Source organism: Vidua chalybeata, chromosome 6 (genome assembly GCF_026979565.1).
Source record: "Vidua chalybeata isolate OUT-0048 chromosome 6, bVidCha1 merged haplotype, whole genome shotgun sequence".
Classification (NCBI taxonomy): Eukaryota; Metazoa; Chordata; class Aves; order Passeriformes; family Viduidae; genus Vidua; species Vidua chalybeata.
The window spans coordinates 61,856,646-61,876,264 of record NC_071535.1 but is presented as its reverse complement, the minus strand read 5'-3'; the positions used below and the strand labels follow the sequence as shown (position 1 = coordinate 61,876,264).

Below are 19,619 nucleotides of genomic sequence, written 5' to 3'. Positions count from 1 at the left end.
TAGCTTTGGTGCGACACAAAATTCATTTAGCAAGGCAGGGACTGCAGGGAAACTGGAGCAGATGGCCAGTCTGCAGGGCCCCAGGCAGGCATGGCACACTTAAAGGGCTCATTTGTAAAAGCCACTTGGAAAAGTACCCCGTCTGCAGGAAACTAATAGGCCAGGGAGAATTTATTTTCATGATAAAATGCTTTTAAACTCTATGTCCTTGTCTAGTTTTCTTTCAGGGATGGATTTCTGTAAGAGTCAGACTGACCATAATAGAGCAGCCATAACAAAGCAAGACTGGCTGTTCTGAGCAGATAATAGTAAACACTGTGAGTCATCCTCCCCAAAACTGGTATGTGAAGCTCAGAGTTCTTTCTCTGTCATTATTCTGGTGAAGAGGCACACATCCCTAACTTGTGAGTGCAGGAAATACCCCAACACTATCCACAGACTCTTTTATTACCATGGAATACATTCCAGCTGAGTTTGCATGGTTGTCAGTTAAAAGCATCAGCATTTTCCCTGGAACATGAAAATATTTCATCTGAGATCATGGACATAAAAACACAAATCTGGAGCCTCATTATGACATCTTAACAGTCCCTTTGCACAACACAAACATCCCTCATATAAGTTAAAAATGTGACTGTGCAACAGACAGGAACCAGGACTGCATGTTCTGGGCTAGAAAAGAATGGCAAAGAAAAGAGGAGTTCTTCATGCTTTAACAAAATTCACATTGCTAGCTTTATTCCATCAATGAATAAATAGATATGCAGCTCACTGGGTACAACCTAACTCAGAGAAAACCAATTAAATTGAAAATGTCCCTTAATGAAACAAGAGAAGGGTCATTGGCTAAGAAACACTACAGCAGTGTCCCCCCCCTGTGTAGGGTCCTCCACTGCCAGAGGATCAGCTTGCACCCCAAACCATCACTCTGAGGGCTGACAGAGCAGCTTAAACACCTGAACATTTCATTTCCAAAAATAGGCTTCTCAACCTTTTTTCAAACTGTGAAATGGCTCAGCTATTTCTAAATGCCACTGAATCAAGTGCAGTGACATGTGTGGAGAGACACTGTGACAGTAACCTTCACCATCCCTTCCTGAGTGTGTTTGGCTTTTCTTTTTTCCTCTCAACAAGGCTTAATCTCACTGTCTGGCTGAACATTAATCCTCTTTCACCAAGTCCCAAACTAATGCTTGCTGCATTAAGACACTGCAAATCCTCAAGGTATAAGTTACACCCAGTTCAGTATAAAAGGAAAGCACAGGGCTTTCTTCTCACTACAGCTGGTACTTCCAGGAAGGCAAGTAGAATACAGGTAAATTCCCATCAGATCCTGAGGTAGAAATCTTTATTTTTTTAATATTGCGAACTCTTAAAGTAATTAATTGCTTCTGAAAATTATACTTTGCTCTTTCTCTCTCTTGCTTCTTTTACTTTGTCCTTACAGAAAAGATACATTCTCTCTCCAGAAACTTAGATAAAAATGTTTCATTGGAAGTGGTATGGTATTCTGCTATTATGATCATTCTGCAGAGACTGCTGACATGCCATCTCCATTGCTGAGGAAAATCAAACTCCTTGAGCAGTAAACACAAGGAAGATCTATCTCACGTCTCTGTTCTCACTGCTGATTCTGAACTCTTGCTGTTATAGAACCACTTGAGGATAAAGCAGAGACTCAATTTCTCCCTGCTTCTCTATTTCCTGTTGAAAATAACTATACATGTTGCTCCAGCTGAGATATATTTTTTTGTTTTATAGACAGGATGAAGACACTTAATTGCTACGTGCTGTTCCTTTGCTGGAAAGCAATTTGCTGCAACAGCTGCCAGCTCACCAATATCACCATAGCCGTGGAAAGAGAAGAGTGTGAATTCTGCATTACAGTGAATGCCACGTGGTGCTCAGGATACTGCTTCACCAGGGTGAGACTCCTCATTTCAGGCACCAGAATTGAATATTTCAAGTGATGGATGGCTAGCCCATTCCTGCAGCCCGCAGCAAACACATGGGCAGGATGAGCCTTGTGAAAAACCTTGTGTACCTACTCTTGTGTTACTCAGCCAATCTGAAGCACAGACAGGAGAGTGAAATAGCATAGTAAAAATGCACTTAATTAACTGGCTGCATGTATTCTGTTAATAGTGTATAACCAGAGTTAGAAGAATTACAGCCTGGATCTCTGCTTTGTGCCCTGTTTGTGGTTGCAAGGAGACAATACAGCAGCCAGTACTAGACAGACTCCTCTGCTCTTTCAAATAATTTAAAGAATCAAGCAATTGGCCTGAAAGATTGTCTGGTGATAGTATGACAAAAATTTGCTCTTTCAGTCCTCCTGAAAGGGGAAATTTAAAGATCTAACTGAAATTAGAAATCAGACCCAAATGCTTTTGATCTCAGTGGGATTTTCCCCTTTTTATAAAAATTTTGAAATCTAACCCATAACAAATTTAAAAGCGGCTATTCCCTTCTTGTAATTTCAGGATCCAGTATATAAATATCCTCCAGTATCAACTGCTCAGCAAACCTGTACCTTCAAGGAGGTTGTGTATGAAACAGTGAAGATCCCTGGCTGTGGTGACCACCCCGAATCTTTTTACTCATACCCAGTAGCTACAGAGTGCCACTGTGACACCTGTGACACTGACACCACTGACTGCACTGTCAGGGGGCTGGGGCCATCCTACTGCTCCTTCAGCCACAGTGGAAGTAACCAGTGAGGGGCACAGTCTGGGGACAGCAGTTTGGCTCTAAATGTTCCCTGCTAAGCAAAGGCACCGTTCAGGTTTCAGTGGAAGACAGCAGGCTATGCTAGCTACAAACTGCCAAGACTGAAACAAAGATTTTTAAGGCCAAAATGAAGAGCTACTGACTGGACTCCTCTTCGTGCCTTCCTTCCTTAACCTATCAGTTGCCTTAAAATCATTTTCATAGGTCTTTGAAAAATGCTGCTTCCAATCTCTTCTGCCTTTCCCCCCCACCTTCCTCTTTATCACAACTTTGTTATTTATATTCCTCTATTTCCACTGCCTGGTTCACAGAGATTATTCTATGCTATTCAAGAAGTTCCCAAGTTTCAAGTCTTTATAATCTCCTGCTTTTCATCTCTCCTAAGCTCACACTAATTTTTCAAAGCCTTGCTGCTGGTTGTGGCTCTATTGGCTGGACTGTAAACCTCTCTCAGCTGAAATCCTGACTGAATTTTCTTTGCATTATGTTTCACATAGTCACCATGCTCTGCCAATAATAACAGCAGGAATATTTAAGAGCCAAAATCTGCATTCAGATGTTGAATTCTACCTGAATTCTTGTACTTTCAGTAAGGCTTGTTAGCTCACAGCAACACAAGGAACACGAACTCTGCTTCGTACCTGGCCAACTTGAAGAAATCATCAGCTCTCTATTTTCACCTGAGTGCAGAATGTAGTGAACAGAAACTTTTAGCATTATTTAACACAGGAGTCTCAGAAATTGTTTAGGGATGCATCCAGAGGCACCTGACCCCAGCAGTGCAAACATGGTGTGGTGATGGGAGCCTTTCACAGGAGCCCCTTCAGAGAATGGAAGTTCACAGAGCCCTGCAGCAACCTAACTGTGCAAATGCCAGGATGAAGGTGGGGTGGTCTGGAAATGAGCTGGAGGCCTGACTGAACCAGCATGGGAAATTACCTCACGTTGTTGAGAAAATTCTATGAAGCCTACAGAATGAGATCCTACAGGGAAAATGAAAATACACCGTTCTTCACCAGAAAAATCCCCTGCACAGGCACGGCATGGAAACAGCAGATCCTGCAGCAGTTCAGCACTGCAGGCTTGGTGGTGTCAGCACCATCCAACAGCATCCCAGTGCTGCAGGAAAGTGGGAGTGCGAGGAGCAGAGCCTACAAGACACGAGCTACCTCCACCACTCAGCTCTGCACGGCAGGGCCTTGGCTGAGTGGTTATTTCTGACACAACTTCAGAGCGTGGAAAAACCAGAGAAAACCCCCACAAAGAAGAGTAAGGATGGAGAGAGGCCCAAGGAACATCTTAGGAGAAAAAAAGATTTGTTCAAATGCGGTCGTTTTGCTTAGGGGAGGGAACACTTAGGGGGGAAATATCAGCAGAACATTTTACATGCTTGGAAGACTTTACACAGAGGAGAACAGTCGGTTCTCCATGTCCAGAGAGAGCAGAACAAGCGATGGAAGATTCAGAGCAGCCACCAGCAAATCTTCTGAAAGCTACAGACACTGCAGCAAGCTGTCAGGGGCTGGGAGAAGGAGGCAGGCAATGAAGGAAGGGCTCTGTGGGTCAGGGACCAGCACAGGACTCCCAGAACACCTGGGACCTGTTGGGAATGACAGGCAAAGCTCATTCAGCACCAGGCAGGGCAGTGAAGGAGCAGTTACTGGCACATCTGCTTTTTGAGACCTTGCAGATGTGTTTATTTAAGGAGGATTTGCCTGAGTCTACTCTGAATCTGTCTTGTAATAGATAATAGATATTTTGACTCACGTAGTTTTTAGCTTTTTTACTAAGAGGTATTCGTTCTCTTGATTTTATTTATAAGATTTATATGCATTTTTTTTGGTCTAGTGAAGCTTTAAAAGTGGTAAAGTAATGGATAAATCACACTGGGGCTCACTAATTTCAATTTTAAACATGAGTAAATTGCAGTTAAAACTAAGCATATTATTAATATCAGCAATTATTCCATTCTAAATGAGAGAATTTTGAATTGCAATTGCAAAACAAAGTAGCCTGTAGCAAAAAAAGTATGTAAAAAAGTATGTTTTCAAAATAGATCTGTATTGTCTCTTGTGCATTTGCAAATAATAAAAAAAAACTATTGCACTTCTGTTATGAGTCTTAATAAGCCATTTTTAAAACTTAAGAGTCTACCTGCCAACTTTATTATGCTTTAAATTGCATGGTTTTTTTCTTCCTCTCATATTTTTTCCCATGTAACTAGTACAGCCAGTAGAGCCATAAATGCATTACATGGCCAAATCACATAAAATATTTTAGCCTGATCAGTAATATTATAATGAAATATTACCTAGTTACAATATCAGAGTAGTGCGGATACAAATAATGATAATCATTAATATCTTATTTAAATGATAGACATTAGAACCTGTCCAGAGCTGTGCCCACATCTGTCACAAATTATACTGCACAGAAAACCCAAAATCATACAGGTCTCATTTCATCCATCAGACACATGCACCACGCATTCTCATTTTGCAAACAAAACTATTCAGAACCTCCTGAAGAAGGCTGGTCAGACTTGAAGGTATCTTAGCCTACATTTGATAGCCTGCAAGACAGACTTTATCTCTTTTAGAGCTCAATTTCCATTGAATGCCCAATAATTTCATTAAACTTACTTTTACATCAGTGTTTCCGCAAAGCTTTAGTGAAGGTACACACAAGTCATGAACATCAGTACAGTCTGGCACCCAAATCTGCTGCTTGTTATTTAAGAAAAATATTTGAGAGGTCATTTTTGTGCTTGTTGTCTAGCTCTGCCAAGATGAATAAATGGGAGCTCTGTCAAAAGGTGAAAGTCTCAGTATGACATGCTACTCGAAAAAGTAAATTGGTGCATAAGCTTTTAGAAATGTTCCTAATACAGTCAGAAGTAGATTTTGAAGAACTCCTACCACGGGCCTAACATTTTTCATTGAGATCAATAGGTAAAATATTTTCCAACTTGAACACAACCACTCTGCCAACAGTGAATTTTTCCAAAACTGCACATTAATTCTATTTTTAACGTCAGGTTCTGCAAAAAGACCTTAGAATGTGCCAGACTTCAGCCTGCAAAATCAAATGTAGGGAGCAGTAAAAATTAAAATTGACTGAACTAAATAGAAGTACTATTTAGGCAAAAAAATACGTCTTTTCCTGCATGAGCCTGCAAGAAGCAAACCTGGAAAACTTTAATTTATGCCCCCTGGTGAAGGCAGACAGCACAGAGGCAACGCACAGTGCTGGATTGAGGGCTGCCTGATGCAGGACTCTCTGTGCTGCAATTAATTAACTAATTAATGCCCAGGGAGATTATTCACCCGTGGGCAAGTGAAAGCTCTCTGGCATTCACCACGCACCCCTGGGGCTCTGCAGCGGCTGTGCCAGCCCCACGGGGAGTGCCCAGGGTGGGCACACGGGGAGCAGCATTCAGAGCACTCCCGAGGAAATCCTGATGCCTTTGGGCGTGCAAAGCCTCGCCCTTGAGCGGGATGGGAACAGAAGAACTCCAAGTTAGAAGGCAAAGAGAATGAGCTCTGATTTATTTCAGATGCAGCGCTCTATATACGGAGAACACCACGCGGATTAATTCCATTGGTCTTGGAGTAAAAACATCTCACTGGTGTGCAGTGAACAACACACACTGGCAGAACATATCTATAAACAACGGGAACAAGACAGACTAGAGAATTATTTACATTCTTTCCCAACTGCTCTCGCCTGGTTAGAAAACCTTTCTCTTTCTCTCTGTCCGAGCTGAGAATACCCACAGCAAAGCACAGCCCGGTTTGACAGGAGGATGAGCACACGTTCCTCACCTTGAAGCTTAATAAGGCATCAACGGGATTAGCATCCCTGCACCCCTGTCAGTGCTCAGCCATGATCCCCAGCCCAAAGAAATCATTGCTCCTAGCTAAAAGCAGGCTTGCACTTGCTTTTTTAATTGATATTATATATATACAGATATATTGTACATATATTACACATATTTTATATGTATAGATTTTGTATATGTAATATATTCTATTGTATATATATTATATATTCTATTCATATGCTTATTTTTATTTATTTTTCACTTTTATTCACTTTTATTTACAGCCCATATAACCAGGCTCTATTTTTTTGCTTCTTTTTGCTTATTTTGTATTTTTTCTTATTTAGTCAGACTGTATTTTTTTACCACAAGCAAGAAACATAAACGTCCTCTCCCTGTATTAACCCAGCCGATGAATAAGAACTCAGCAATCATTCACAAGTCCTCAGACAAATGCAGCCTGAAGCAGAGGCCATTACAAATGGTGCGAAACAGGAATGTTTTTGACCACAAATCTGGAGAAAAAGAGGCAGCAGCAGCAGCACTCTTGGCTTGCACAGGTCAGCTTGGGGCTGCACTTAACTTGGACTATTTAAATGGCAAGGGAGAGGCACTTCAGCGTGGTGTTCACGTGCAATGCTCCTCTTTCACCCTCCCAGCTCAGCAAGGGCATTCAGTTCTGTCCCTGTGCAATGTTTAGCCACATACTTTGTTTCCATTTAAAAAATACCACTGGCATCTTAGTTGAAACCAGCGAAAAAACAGCTGAAGAGCTCATCTGAACAATTCATTTGGAGAGGGCAGGCTGGAGATCAGTGGCTCCCCTGCACTCAGGCAATGGGATCTATAAAGTTTTTCTTGGTCTCTCTTCAGTTTATGTTATTGCCATTATTAGCTGTCAGAGCCTTGGTCTGTCAGCACGACTTATGCTGACAGACATTGCAGCAGCTCACAAGGCTACAGTCTGGGAAACAGAGCAAGTGGGACTGCAGCAGGGCTAGAGAAAGGACATCCTCTTGAGAAATCAAATGTCAGTGTTGCGTTCTGTGTAGGTGGGGAAGGGAAAGAATTAACCACCTATGCTTTAGCCATTAACCATTGCATTAATGGTTAATGAATTGGACTAGATTCACTGAAAAAAAATATGGCAGGTGGGTCAGATATATTTCTTGCACTGGGTTATTCTGTGTGAAACAGACATTATATATAAACATTATTCCCTGTGAAAAATTAAAGCTAATTATGGATCTAATATGTTTGGGTTACATTCAGCTGTAGTTGCATTCATTAAATAATGCTAGGTTTATTATCAAGCCCTAAAATATGTCCTTCTTAAAATGGCAATATTCAAGACATATAAATTAATCTAGCATTACCCAATGGCTTGTAGACAAACCTTTGACCAATTTAACCAATCCAGTTTTCCTCTTCCTTCACGTGTTTACATTTAAAGTTTCATTCAAAAATTATCTTCTCTGTCACGACCTCCTCCTCTCATTACACAATATTGGCAAGACTTGATGCTTTTGTGAATGCTGTGGAAAACCCCAGCCAAAATAATATGACAACAAAGAAAAATATTCAGGAGGCAGAAAGAAAATTTTTGGTTCAGACACTGTCAAAATTTAAGTCACAGTGAGGCAATGGGGTTTATAGACCAGGTCTGTGCCCCAAACAGGAATTTACAATCACCAAAGCTAGGCAGCACACACTGGGCTGTGCCCTTCATCCAGCCCAGTGACCAAGGAACAATACAGCCAGCCTGAAATTAATTCTGCTCCCACTTCCAAAATGTACACCAGACAGCTCTGCCCAGCAAGTTCCATTTCTTTCCTATACAATTTCTCCTTTTGGAGAAATATCTCGACCTTGATGAGAATGCTAAAGTGAGCTAATGCTTTGGATGGGAGATGATGTGCACCGTGGGTGTGAACAGACAGAAACTTCACCTCCCTGGCTCTGCTTACACAGCCTAGCCTTAAGACAAGCAGATCCTGATCTACAAGCATCTAGATGTATCATACACTTGGATTATTGTGTCTGGAACTCAAAACCACTTTACACTGTGATGCTGAGTTCAGGGACAACGCAAAAGCTCCACCAAATCACTGTCTGTGCACAGTCTGGTTAGTCAGCATTTGTTATTCAGCAAGTACAACACGTGGGCTGCAATTTTATTCAGCATCTCTCTAAGCAGAGTGTGGAAATCACCTTGTCAAATTCCAATATCCAGCTAATAAATTCACAGAGCTAATGAAGCTGTGGTACTTGGACAAGGATTCAGTGCACCCCAACACAAGCCCAGACAGCACCTCTAAGAACAAGCACTGTAATTAACAGTGTGTCTGTCTGGAGTGGAATTATAGACCCATGAGAACCACTCAAAGAATCTTTTTCATCTATTTAGCACAACATTTATTTTAAGATTAGGATAGCCATTTGATTTTGCTTGCATTCTGTAGACCAATGTTGCTTTAAAAATACAATAAATTTTTAAAAAATAGCACAAGAGGAAGTCTGGAAATGAACATTATATCATAATTAGTAACCCTAAATATGAATATCAATGCTTCAGGGGCTAAATATTCAAGGGCTTGTGATGTCCTTAAATAATTCAGTCTACATCCTTCCAGTAGATATCTGAGCCATTAAATATTCACAAACACTTTGAAGATTGGAATAGTGTCAGAGCTCAAATTAGAAAATTTCCCTTTAATGTCACTCTTACCTTAATTTCTGCCCTCTTATTTCAGGTTATTTCCCACATCTCTAACTAGGTAATACTGAGAGCACAAAAAAAGGATCTTTTCTTTATAACTCAGTACAAAAGAAACAAGCAGCTCTGCTTTTGACTTACAGCCCTTTGCCTTCCAGACAGGAAAGGTGACCTGCCCAAGGATACAGCAATGGGTAGCAGATTTCGGGACCTCCCAGCTTCTCACTCCAGCAAAACAACACGAAAGCACAATTGGAAATTGGTAATATTACTATATTCTAGATACACTATATCATAAATCTCACTGCCCTTTCTCTCCCTTCACTCACGCTCAGGATTTCAGGCTGTGTAACTCTCTCTAAGACTTCTGGTCAAGAACAACAACAACAACAACCAAAGCCAAACTTACGGGGGTATTTTAAATTTCTAAGTTTTAATAAAACAGCTGCTTTCATTTCCCTTTTCCTTTCCTTATCACATTTTCTGGCTACTGACCAGCAGAGAGAGAGGCATTCTTGTGATTTTTGACCATGGCATTGCTAGCAACTCCCATCTGCTGCACATGAAGTCTTCTGAAGAGCAATTCTGGTCAGTTTTTAGCTCTGTTCTCATTCTTTTCACATGGCAAGCACCTCAATGGTGCCTGCTTTTCCAAATTGCATGCATAGCACTTTTCAGGTTCGCAGATGAAACATATCTATATGCACATATCCAGTTATCCAGCAGTTTTGCACTAATATTAATCGGACACATTCTCACTTCTGGGAACTCATAATGCCACTTATAAGCTTGAAATTCAAGTTTTCAGTAATTGATAAATGGCAGTGTCATTCAGTACCAGGAACAACCATCAGTCATCTTCTGCTTCAGATGGGAAGTGGATGCTTTTGAAAATCCCTGGGGCCTAATTGCACAACAGCATGTGTCCTTTTTCAAAAGTCCTAAGCTGAAGGATGTACACCAAAATCTAGTTACTAAACCACATAATTACCAAATTCTCATGTTCTGCAGTGAAGAAGATGGCAGAAACACCTTCTGAACAACCCACAATTCTGTATCTCTTCAGAAAAATCTGTTATAGGAGTAAGTCCCTCCCACTCAGAAAAAGGTACAGTCAAGTCTGTAAAATGCTGTCACTGGTATTTTTAAATGTTGCTTGAGCTGAGCACAAAACTGAGTCTATTTTACTACTGTTTGAACAAAAATCGTTAAAAACCAGAATTGAATTGCTATTGTGAACTCATGACTGAACATGTGAGTAATGACACTCACAAAGCCTGCTTTCAATGTAGAGAAAAAGATTATTTCCCCTTTCTCCTCTTCAACTCAGTCAGCTTTTAGCATTTATTGAGCTCAACATTTTGATTTCCAATAATATTTTTCTTTCCCTGAATGAGAATGTCCTTTATGTGGTACCTGCACTTAGGTAAAATTCATTGGGAAACCAAGGCCAGACAGATTTTCCTGGTGAACACTTGAGTTTCCAAAACAAATTACATGTAAGTCATTGTGAGCAATGCTTTCAGGAGCTCTTCTTTAGCTATCTAAATTAAAATCTCCACAAGTCAGGTTTCCTAAATCTCATTTAGCCTTTAGTAGATAAATGTTCCCAGTAGCAGAATAAGCCACAGCCCAAGTTAAAGTTGCCTGAATTCAGCTCTGAAATGCCACATAACTTTTAAGACTTCCTGCATTTGAACAGTCCTTCCTAAATGCAGAATTCTTTTAAATCACAAACAAGCTTTTCAGCATAAAAAACCCTTCTCATTTGCCTCTTGTGGCATTAAGAGTGGCAAGGAATTAATGCAAACCAAAGGTTTTGTATTTATCTTTTTGGTGGCACATCCCCTCTCCTTCCCCTTTCTTCAGGCTGCTCAACACTCTCAGGAATTCTTGTTAGGCCCCAGCCTTGATTAATGCTTTCTGGGCAGTTAAGCCGAGCTTAATCCGTTTATCAGTCTGACTGAGTTTACCAGTCTGTTCCCAGAAAGTTCTATAGCCCAAGGAACTTCTGTTGCCTAACAGAATAAGGCCTTGAAGCATTATTTGCCAAAATCACAGCCAGAGTGAAACAATATTATTGTAACAGGACTTCTGAGGAAAACCCGAGTAACTGCCACCTCGGATTGTGGCCAGGACAGGGACTGGCAGAGGACTGCAGCCAAATTATTTGTACACCATGAGCAGCAGTCCTGTGACACTCTCTGGCCTGTCCTGGAGCACCGTGGGCTGTGCCAGCATCTCCCCTGCAGGGAGAGCTCCAAGAACTTGCCAGCCCTCGAATTTGGGATGCTCAGAGGAACATCAACACAAAGTGACAACAGGGCTTTGGCTGATACCCCCCCTCTGATGCCTTGGGAAAGCTGAGCTAGAGCAGAGCTGGGCAGAGCTAAAGAACAAAGCAGGGATTTATTAAAGGATCTCCTCCATGGATCCACCTTGGGCAGCACCAGAGCCCAGCCAGGGCTGCAGCCAAGAGGAACCAAAATGGTCCCAAAATGCACGAGCGCTCCCGGGGGCTCTCACTGGGATCAGCTCTGCTCCATTTGCACCTTGCAGTTCATTGTCCCATTCCAGCTTTAGCCCAGGCACTCCCATCCTGCTTGTTTTTCTCTCTCCAGCCCACGCTGTTTGTGCTCCTGGGCCTGAGCTTTGGATCATTTGTCCTTGGTGCCCAGCTGGAGCAGGAATTGTTTTGTCTCCCTGCTCTGTGCACAGAGCTCCCCATCCCCTCATGTGAAGCTCAGAAGTGCACACTGAAGCAGCCCAGAATGTGAAAAATAGAAAAGCTAAGCCCTAAAGCATCGCCTCCTCAAGGCTGAACCCTTTGCCCAGTGAGGCAAAAGCAACCAACATATTTCACTGACTTCAGGGGAATTTCACAAATACACCTTTGTGTGTACATAACAAGTGTAAATTTCGCCTTCTCAGATCCACAGGTAAGGTTACTCTTGAGCTCATATAAATCCCACTGAATTGTTCTGCAAATATTCAACTAGTCAATGATTAAGTGCTGCTAAATCCTTTAGAAATAAATATTTCTAAACTGATTCCAAGCATATTTCCCTTTGTGAGCCTCATCTCTCTAGTATGTAACAAAATGAGCTTTGTTAACAGTGTTGCTTCTGCATATTTATATTAAATCTGATTTTCTAATATCTTTGAGAGTGATTCTTTCAAGTGATCTAAACCACTTATTTGCACCAAAGTTCAAAACTCATTTATGAGTTTAAAACTCAATTTATAAGTTGCTTCCCTTCATCTTTTTAAGTGCATCCCATGCACTCCAGCGTCATTTAAGAACACCTCTGGGCTATGTCCCTTGCAGGAAATTGAGAAGAGATGAAATGGAGCCAGATACTCTTGAACTGGGGATGGCAAGAGCCTCTTTCATGTGGTGCAGAAGTCCTCTCTGACTGTAAAATGTACCCTGGCAGTCAGGAGCTCATTTCCTTTTATTTCAGCACATAGGGCTCTTACCTTAGGAATGTATCACTGATCTCTTTTAGCCTGTCAAAGACACAAAGACTGAAATTTCACGTGATTTTGGAGCTGAGGGAGTTTTCCTTTTAATTCCCATAGACCTTATCTAGAAGTATTATGACTCTCTGGATCAGTACTTACAGCATTCAGAAAATTATCTTAGAGTAGTGTTTGGAACAGCACAAAAAACCTAGGATATTAATAAATTAATATAACCTCCCTCTCAGCTCACAGAACTCTAGAAAGCAAGCTAAACTGATTTATCTGGTGATTTAACCCCCAGACTGTTTCAGAATATTTCCAAATAAAGTGGTAAAAACTCAATATTTGAAATTCTATCAGTCTTAGCAGTTATGGTGAGTCACACAAACCAAGCAGCATCATCCTTTTTTGGCTGAAGAATGTCAGCTCTCACAAAGAACCCTTAGCATACCACCAAACATGGCCATAAATATGAAGTCTTCCAGGCGTGATAATGCCCACAAATAAACCTGAAATTCAGTCTCCTTGAACAACTGGCAGTAATAATTCCTCAAAGGTATTTTAAAAGATGCTAAAACCAGCAGAGCATAGCTGAAGCACATGAAGAGTGGGGGAGAACAACCCAAAAAACCAACTCAAATATACACACAGAAGTTGATTCTCCTATTTTGTAAGCATCAAATATTGGCCAAAGAGCATGCAGTGACAAACAGGCACAGCACCTTTGCTAGGAGGGCATTTCAGACTCACAGAAACAATGTGTGCTTTCAACCTGCTCACCTACTTTCACTCAAGGGAGTGATGCAGCTGTGGTTTGCCAGGAAAGCAGCAGAAAGCCACTGAAGGATTAGGCACTGCTGTTTGAGATAAGCTACAGCTCCCAGCTCTGGAAGCATCTATGTCTCAGAAGTGTCTCACTGTGCATGCTTTAGCTGCAAAATTAAGAATATGCCATACCCCATGTGGTGGTGTGCTCCAGTGAAACATTTGACAGAAGGAAAAAGTGAAGATAAAGAACACTTATTTGTCAGGGATTACCTTAACATCAAACAGTAAAAAGCATAGAAAAGTAAAAAAATCTTTTGCACTTTTTATAGATAATAGATTTATGGAGAATGCTGCTGCACAAATCACCAGCCTTGCTTGCCAATCCAAATCTATCTTTGCAACCTTCTGCTGACCATCCCTTCTCCATTGCATTAACCATAAGGTATTTGCCATCACATTTAAGGCTCGTTATGACTGATCCTTCCTACCCATCACCTCTCATCAAGTATTTAGAGGCCTCCAATCAAGCTGTAGTGACAGCTCCCATCATCTTCGTCTTCATCTTTTAGACAGGCAGCTCTACACTGCCAAGTCAAGAGCTGACACATCCAGAAAAGCAGTTTCTGGCTCTCTTTCATATTTTCCCTTAAAATTCTCCTTTCCTATGATGTCAAGAAGAAGAATATTGTATGAAAAGAGATACTTAACATGTTGACCAAGAATATTAAATTGTCTCCCTCACAACCTAGCTATAATTATTCTGAAGCCATGAATTATTTACAGTTCTTAATAAAGCTTTAGAGCTGTGTGGTTTATTAAAGATACACATGCAGGTCTCCCTCTGAGGTAAAAGAAAAACACTCAGCAAACCCAGAGACTTTGTTCCTCATTTTCCTCTAGGTGAATATGAGACAGCTCCACAAGATGGCATTACTCATGGCATTCCCAGGTGAGGAACACAGGCACTGGCACACTCCCTGTCCTGCCTGCTTTGCTCTGGGAGGATTCAGCCCTCACCAAACTCTCTGTCCACAGCCAGCATTCAGAAAACTTATCCTTATCCAGAAAGCTGAAATCCTTATCGCTGTTCTTCGAAGCAACATGAGAAAACACATACAGGCACCAAAAATGCATTAAAAACTACAATTTTTCCTTTTAGAAAGCACAGAGTACTCACTTCACAGGTGATATTTTATAGAGAAACAAACTTCAAGTGAGGATGTGTGGGATACTCCAAACTCTAGGCTCACTGCACTGCAGAATTAATTCAATTACATCCTGACCACTGCTGCTTATTCAGTTCCTACCAAATACAGTTCTCTAGCTGAAGAAATGTTTTCCACACAAGCTGACTGGGCCAAAAAGGGCTATCATTTAAATACAGTGAAAATTAGACTAGGAGCAAAAGGGAGACTCAGCCTCTCTGTGCAATTAAAAAAAAAAAAAAAATCTATCTGGTTAGCTATTTTTCCTATTTTGAGAAACAAGTGCACCTAGACTGCCAGAAGGATCAAAGCCAGATTTCTCACACATTATAATTTTATCAAGTGAAATTAACTGGAGGGGGAAAAATTGCAGTAACTTCAGAGCTTTGGACTCCTCCATTACTTCCATTTATTTTGCTTCTGCCCTTTTTGTTCTTTTAATCTTTCTCCTTCAATCCTTTCTTGCCCAGTCCTGGAGTCTTACTAACTTGCATTCCCAGTTCATCTCCAAGTTAGTTTCTCAGTCAGTCCTCAGTGGTCCCCCATTTATTCTATTCCCAGCCCCCTTGTCTCTCTTTTTGTTTTCCTCTGGTACCTTTTCCCCTTCTGTTCATCCTACTAAGTTTGGCACAAATTCTTCCTGCACTAACATCTGCTTTGGTTTCTCAGAGCTAAACATTTTGCAAAGCTCGAGAACTTGTCCCACAGGGCTGCACTGTACAGGCATCAGCCTGCTTGTGCTACTGCTTGAAAAATGGTAATTCAGACATCACTTGGTGCTTGGGGAGACAAGAGTCTGAACAGGATTGGATAGTTGGACAATTTTTCCATGCAAACGACTGTAACAGAGCACATTGCCTCTTTTCTGTTAGTCATGGTACTATCTGGAGAGTAAAGACAAGTCAAAACAATTCATACCCATCCTACTTGGCATCATAAATAATCCATTCCCCAACACAAAATCTTTATTCTGCTTTTTTATATATGTTGGCCATTATTTTCTGATGCTTTCCATTGTTGCAAAACAAGCAGACAAACAAAAAACTGCCAGTGCACAACCCACTGAATACAAGTCTGACCTGACTCCAGAGCACTCACCCTGATCCAAGCACAGCACACAGGGACCATATTTCACTTCACAAAATGAGCTTTCCCCTCCTTCAGCAGAAGAATGTTCCACTGTGCCGAGTACAAGTTACCTCATGGGAACAAACCCAGAACAAAGCAGATGCTTCTGTGCACTTCTCTGTGCTGTGCCACTCCAGAGAGTGAGAGAAAAAGCACTTACCATCTGAGAAACCTGATAAATACACAAAACACTAATTTATGAGAGCATTTCTCCCGAGACTGACGATTCTGAAAGTTCTCTGCCGTGTCCCCTGCTTGAAAAGCCACTGCTCTTAGGATGAGCCTGCACATCAGGACCTTTCAAGTGTCCCTGTACTGTGAGAAGATCCAGGTAAAAATCCAGATTTAAAACATCTCTCCAGTCAGATCAATACATAACAGAACTGGAATGATTCCAGCTGAGGATTTCTAAGAGGCTATAAAATATTAACAATATGAATTAGCCCTTTGGGGGAGAAATCTTCTCAGCCTACGTCCTCAGAATTTATTTGCTGAAAATTTTGTGGACAGGTTTCCTAACAGAAGAATTCAATTCTTTGGTTTGCTGTGATTTTTTTTTTGTTTTTTATGCAGCACTTGACACATGCAAGTTGCAGACCATAAGTGTGGCTCCTGGCTGCCAAAATTAGACAATCAGACACTTGAATAAAGCCAATGAATTTTGAGACACTAAGGACTTCTCTGAGGACTTCCTAATATTCCAAAATCCATAGATAGTGAATGAATGTTTATCATCAAGAGTAAGAGTCATGGAGACTCTAAAATTTTAGAATTCTTCCTCTCATTACAGCATTCTACTGCAAAGAGGCTGGATGAAATATGCATAGGCTTCAAAATAAAGGGAAAAAAGGCAATAAAACCCACCATAAACACTGAGATTACAGAAAAGAAAAGGAAATTATATGAAATGAAAACAACACTTTGGTCACAGTCTATTAAAGTGAATAATTAAGGAACTGTTCCAGTGGTATGTTTATGTATCTAAAATGAATTCTAACATGAATTCAACATGAAAAATGGCCCAAATGTTTGTCTCCTATAGCTGGAGGGCAATAAAGCCATAAAAACAAAACGTGTTCTGAAAGGATTATCTGCATTTCAAATATCTGAAAGATAAGTGTCACTACACAATTATGAATATTTTAAAACTAAAATTAAAACACTAAAATTGTGAGCCAAAAAGGCAGTTTCTCCTTGGAAAATAACAACTGAAAAAGCCCAAGGAGATGTGTTCAAAGCACTTAGCAATTGTCTTACAGCTGGAAACCTGAAATCATGTCCAGACAACTAGACATCAGTTGGACAAGCAGATAATGGGAATCTTTTTGTTCCTGCTAAGGAATGGGCATCTGGAGTCTGGATAAAATGGTGTCACTCCCAATAACAGAACTGTTCTTTGCACTTCAGAACTGCTTGAAGAAAACTTCAGAATCAAAATTGGTGAAACCATGACTTCTCTGGGATTTCAGTCACCACTGAGCACATTTTTATCAGCTATGCAAAAGTGTGTGATGCCTCCTAACACAACCAGATTTGGAGGAGGCTGGATGGCTCAGCAGCTACAAAAATACCTCAATGAATTTTTAAAAAGTCTCAACCACGTTAAAAAAAAAAAAAAAAAAAGGTTAAATACCTTGCTACTGACTAAAAGAATGTTCTATTCTCAGTCCCACAGCAACACTGATTGTCCTACATAAACAGAGAATCAACACAGTGCCCTGACAGTGAAAAATGGGTACTGACAAGGATGTACAAAGCAATTCAATTATCTGAGAATTGCACCGAGCTGATCCAAAGCAAGAAATAGAAACAACAACTCCCAACCATTTGCTAACTATAAAGTTCAGGGAAACCATGGGCTTTCCTAACAAACATTTATTTAAATGGTGAATAATTTATTTTTCCACTGTAAGAGTGGTTCTGGACCATAGCAAATTCACATTACTGACACAAGAAACAAAACCTTTGACATATGATAGCAACAAAGATTTCTTAGAGGACAGGGAATGTTTATATCAGAAATATTACTGTGGAATTTTGTCAGAATCAAACCAGCAGACTAACATGCTGTGACTGCCTCTGAGACAGACATGAGAAAACCATTCCAGATAAAATGACAGCACACCATTATGGCAAAGCTGGCACTCAACCTAGCCAGGGAAAAAATTTAAAAAGAACATTTGAGGCTGGCTGGAAAGAGAAGAAGGTTATGACATGAATGAGTAAAGCCAGCTGATAGTATGAGCTGCCTCAAGAAGCTGTTTGAAGATGTTCCAGAGGGTGTTCAGACATAGAATAAAAAGCACCCTGGGCTCTCAAAGCAACTCACTGCTGAGCTGGAGCAGGCTCCAGCTGCTCCTGCAACACACATGGATGTCCTGTGTGTCTCTCTGGGGACACACTTAGAGGACACACAGGACATCCCCCTTCCCCTCAGCCCCCATGCTGGCACTGGAATGGCACTAAACCCCAGAGAAACAAGAAGTCTCAACCAAGTATACAATGTCACTGCCTCCACAAAGAAATTTTAATTGCCTGTTCCACCTTTCCTGTATTTCAGCTCTCAATAAAGGCGTAAGATGGAAAGGTTTAATTTGAAAAACCAAAGCTTATAGTTGTTGTCAAAAGTAAGAAACTTTTTCTAGGTCGCCTTTAGGATTAGCTACACTTTCTTCTGTCTGCACACCTGCCAGTATTAACTTACATTCATTTCCTCTGGAAGCTGAGGTGCCCTCTTATGTTACTTGGATTCAATAAAATCTATAAAGAAAACTGTTGCTGCAACTCCTAATATACTGTGCAACACCAGATAAATTGTAGAGTGACTCATACACTGCTTAGTTCAAGCATAATGAGCACTAGCCTGGGTTTGGTTTGATAATCCAAAGTACAGCCACAAAGTGGGCTCAGGTTGGACAGGTTCTACTGTGGTTTTCATGGGGGGTGGGAAACACTTGACTTTCATCATTTGTCAGAGTCTTTCCCTGATTATCTTTCAAAACAACAATGACAGAGGATAAAGCATCCAAAATTTGATTGCCTGAATACTTCTAAAAAGCACAGCCTAATGTGATGGGTTTACATTCATTTCTGCAAGCCAAAAACTGCTAGGTTTAGACTGGGACTGTTCACAGTAGTTGCTGCTAGCTGCTAACAGGCCTATCGATTGCACACAAATGGACCATTTTCTCTCCAAATACATAATGAGGCATGAAATCAGGGGGCAAACAGTGTGGTTTTAGGTCAGTGATTTGTCAGAAGGCCATAAAACTGATGGACAATGTAACTGTCTCCCATGCCTTGAGGAAAAAAAAAAATCACTCTCAAATGCAAAAATAGAAAAGCTATAAATAAACTTGATTTCAGTAAAGGTTTCATGGGATGACTGTCTTATTTCTAAAAGGATTTCAAGGAACCATGGTAATTCCCATAGCTACAGCTGACAGAAAATTTTGATGTACAGTGAGTCACGGAGCAGAGCATGGCAGAACTGAAGAACAGTTACTGAACTTCTCACAGAGCCCAACCCTTGCAGCAGAAGAGGACTGAAAAAAAAACACCTAAGCTCACAGAAACATTCCTTGATTGCTTTGTGCATACACCCAGGTGCCGTGACCATTTCAACATCAAGACAAGAACATGTGCAAGTCACTTCATAGCCAAACGTCAGTTTGTGACATTCCCTGCCACAAACATTTCAGGACTCGCTGTTCCATGGGTGGAACTGGGGAAGCGTGGTCGAACCTGTGTGTTAGGAACAGAAGACTCAGCAAGCAAAGATCCT

General features: G+C 40.9%; 1 protein-coding gene across 1 annotated transcript; it reads left to right on the top strand.

Annotated features, from left to right (window-relative positions):
* Positions 1–1,766: 1,766 nt before the first annotated feature.
* FSHB (follicle stimulating hormone subunit beta) lies at positions 1,767–2,720 on the top strand. Its single transcript, XM_053946139.1, has 2 exons — positions 1,767–1,925; positions 2,484–2,720. Exons 1-2 carry the CDS (start codon positions 1,767–1,769, stop codon positions 2,718–2,720), a joined length of 396 nt encoding a protein of 131 aa, XP_053802114.1.
* Positions 2,721–19,619: the final 16,899 nt, after the last annotated feature.

Coding starts and splice junctions, on each gene's coding strand:
- FSHB (XM_053946139.1), top strand. CDS start 1,767: ATGAAGACACTTAATTGCTACGTGCTGTTCCTTTGCTGGAAAGCAATT. Junction 1,926..2,483: donor CAGGATACTGCTTCACCAGG/GTGAGACTCCTC, acceptor TTGTAATTTCAG/GATCCAGTATATAAATATCC.